Genomic DNA, 3,620 nt, shown 5'->3' on the forward strand with positions numbered 1-3,620 from the left:
TTTTAGAGGGAATTCCTGTTCAGTCATGAGCTGGCCTACATAGATGACCTCTGGGGTCCCTTTGCATACTTCTCTGATGTCCCAAATAATGCTGCTACTGTCCTTATTTTGACTTTACTCTTTGCAATATCCAGCCAAATAATGACTAATGACTGTTTGTTTTTTCTGGGCTGGACAAAAATAGGAAGGTAAGAAACAGGAGAGAAGGAGGTCAGGGCTGTGTAGTACATTAGAATTGAACAAAATAAGAGTAGTAAATAACAGCACTAGGGTTTCTCAACCTATGAATTTATTTCATTTAATTTTAATGCTTGCATTATGATACAATTTATTTCCTTTACATTCATATGTACTTTATGTTTATACAACTTAAAATATTACTCTAAGAAGGGATCTATAGGCATCACCAGAGTTCCAAAAGGGTCCACGACACCAAAAAAAGGTTAAGAATCCCTGAGTCTAATGTTCTTGCTTTACCAATGAAGGCTATGAGATGCCAAAAGGTAAATTATACATAACCTGTTACTGGCAGAGTCAAGATTAAAACCCATGGTTTCTGACTCCAACACCAATGATCTTTCCATTATGTAATAATGACTTACCAACCAATTGAGTAATTTTTATAGAACCCTAAAATTTTGTGTTTGATTAGAGCAGTACAATTACAAGGCCAAAACGAAATGCTGGTGTCATAGATAGATATGATTTTTTTTTGTAGAGGGCTTGGTCAGTAAAGTGAAAAACAAAGAGAGAGGTATTCTATCTAATGGCCCGCAGGTGTTAACAGTAAGAGCAATGATCTTCACACTGAAAGTCCAGAAATACTGGTCTATTATAACTCCTAAAGGCTTAGAATTTCTCACAACACTGACTTCATCGATGAATAAGCAATATCCTATAATTTTCTACCATATATTTGTGTAAGCAAGCATTTTCACTTCATTCTTGTTATAATTCAAAAGAAATAAAATTCACGAAGAACCAGACTTAAAACTGTGTTTGTCTGGTGTTGAGCAAAATATTGCAAACCTTTGTTCAAATAAGGAGAATCCAAATTCCAAATCAAATTTATATATCATTATTAAAGTATACTAGCATCATCCAAGTTGTCACTTCATTTAAAGTGTTATTTTTATTCAACAAAAATATAAAGAAATTTAATCTGAAGTGCTGCAGATCATATGTAAGCACATGAAGCCTTAATGAATTACTTCTTTTAATTCTTAGAGAATATCAAACATAAAATATTTTAACGGGTTTATAATCACAGTTATATAATTTTATATTTAGTATTCAATTGTATATTTTAAATTATATAATTTACATTTTAATTTTGAGCCTTTGGGGACAAAAGTTATCATTTTAGTTATTATAAGTAGTAATAATATTGAATTACCTTGGGGATTCATAATATATTTGTGTTGTTGTTTTTGTTTATGTTATTGTTGTTGAAAGAAGGCCAAAAAACAAAAAAGTTGAAACCACTGGTTAGGGAAAGGAGCCTTGATTTGGACTCAAAAGACCTGAATTCAAGTTACCTCTATGACTTTAGAGTAATTTCATTTCTCTAGGTTTCATTTTCTTGCCATGTAAATGTCTTCTAAGGTCCCTTCAGCTCTAAATCAAAGAAGATTCTATAAACTTCCTCCTTTCCAGTAAAAAAAAAAACTGTTCCTTGAAATTTACTTACAGTGGCCTCTTCTAATATCTGGCATTGACTCTAGCAACCTCAGCTTCTTATAGCCTGCCACCCACAATTAATATTCTAATCAAGATTTCCTCACATTGATTTTCCAAACACCTTCTATCCTGGTCAGAACTAAAGGCTTTAAAATAACATTTAAATAGAAATTTAAAGGTTTTTTTAATTAGAAAAATAAAGTTGTTTCAGCACATGGATATTGTGATAAACAAAGCATCAGTGACATCTTTGAATATTTAGTTTTTGTTATGAAAACTCAGAGCTGACCTTTCCAAGGGTCATTTGTAAAAAGTCACTGTGGTTATTTCAAAAAGAAAATGTCCTTTCAAAGCTGCATGATGGTTTTTATTTTCTTAGAAGAAGAGGACACAGGTGGAAGAAGACAGGAAAACAACCAGAGTATTCCACTGGCACTCTCCAAAGGTCAGGAGAAAGGGAGGCCTCCAATATGAAAGCTGGACACCCCTTATGGTGAACTCAAGGAGGGACAAGAGTGAAGCAGGATGGGCAGGCATAGACAGGCATCAATAAGGCCTCACTGGAAGTCAGACACTCCTAAATCCATGATGTCACAGACTCATTTGAATATCTGAGTATGAGAATAGTGAATGCAGAAAATGTTTAATTTCTATCCAGACTTCAATAGGATGAAAATTTTGAGGTCAAAGGATGTGCTCTGCTCCAGTCCTCATTAGAGTCTTTTCTTCGGTCTCGAAGACAGAAGTGCTTATTTCAGATAGGAGATTGCAGCCTCTTGTCATTCCAGAAGGTTTTAAGGAGAAGAAGAAGCTTCATGAGGGCCCCTCCTAGCTGGGAATTGCCAAGGATAAGAATGAAGGGATGAACATATGTGGACAGGTAAATCACAATTTGCCGTGGCCAATACCAGGTACCTCCAAAGCCAAAAAAAGTAGCATCAATGACAAAAGATGTAAAAGAAAGAATATAAAGGACTAGGAAGGAGATCAGTAATTTCAGAGCTCTGGTGTGAGCCTGAGTCCTAGGATCCTGGGCACTGTTGGCACTATGTTGCATTCTCCAGGAGTGTCTCTGCAGAGAAGTAATCAACAGAACTATTGAGACTACAAACATAGAACAGGGGATAGAAAAAATAATGAGTTTCAAAGGGAGAAAATAGCAGATTTCTAGTTTTCTACTGAGGCTACATAAGGTTATGTTCCCAGAGAATGTCCCCTGCAAGAATGCCTGGTACAAAGCATTGTTCTTCACAAACAACAGCCCGGTGACAATGAAAGAGATTAGTAAGGAGACTAGTAGGAACCAGGGTACTAGTTCCTTGACTCTCCACTTCAGCCAAAGGAAAATGGGATGAGTGAAATTTGCAATCTTCACACAGAAGAGGATGCTAAGCCCAGCGACAAACAAGAATGTGACCGAATGCAAAAAATCAAAGTAAATCCCAAAGTGTGGGTGGGTAGGCTCCTTGGAATATTGCAGGTGGTGAAGAAAATAGTAAAAACTGTGTATCATTCCAAGCCACAGCAGGCAGAAACGGGCAGCACCCAAACTGATCAGGATCATGTCACATGGAGACAGCCGGTGGCATCGACCCCACTCCCTTCCCAGTACCACAACAATGAAGCCATTAGCCAGGATCCCCAGGAAGCAAAACAGGATATAGAGAACCATGGCAAAGGTTGTGAATAGTCCCATCATTTTGGTCACTCCTACAATGACACCTCTTGCTTAAGTCTCTCTTAGCTTCTGATTTATAGAGCTCCTGCTTTGCTTGATGAGATGTGCAGGGAGAATGCTCTACCCTTTCTCTCCAAGTCACAGTGTAATTAGAAAACCCTGTGAGGTTGGGGAGGACAGTTCTATGCAGGTCTGTATGGATGCAAATCTCCACCAGCCTCACTTTACCACTACTCAAATGCATGTGATTTGCATTCCTTAC

At 37.1% G+C, this 3,620-nt stretch overlaps 1 protein-coding gene across 1 annotated transcript; it reads right to left on the reverse strand.

Moving 5' to 3' along the window:
* Positions 1-2,434: 2,434 nt before the first annotated feature.
* Positions 2,435-3,379, reverse strand: LOC118850984 (taste receptor type 2 member 41-like). The gene has a single exon (XM_036760586.1). The coding sequence runs from the start codon at positions 3,377-3,379 to the stop codon at positions 2,435-2,437; it is 945 nt and encodes a 314-aa protein (XP_036616481.1).
* Between the last annotated feature and the right edge of the window lie 241 nt (positions 3,380-3,620).

This window comes from Trichosurus vulpecula, chromosome 5, assembly GCF_011100635.1.
Source record: "Trichosurus vulpecula isolate mTriVul1 chromosome 5, mTriVul1.pri, whole genome shotgun sequence".
NCBI lineage: Eukaryota > Metazoa > Chordata > Mammalia > Diprotodontia > Phalangeridae > Trichosurus > Trichosurus vulpecula.

Bases quoted from the DNA above. Each gene is read 5' to 3' on its own strand.
- LOC118850984 (XM_036760586.1), bottom strand. From the start codon at position 3,379: ATGATGGGACTATTCACAACCTTTGCCATGGTTCTCTATATCCTGTTT.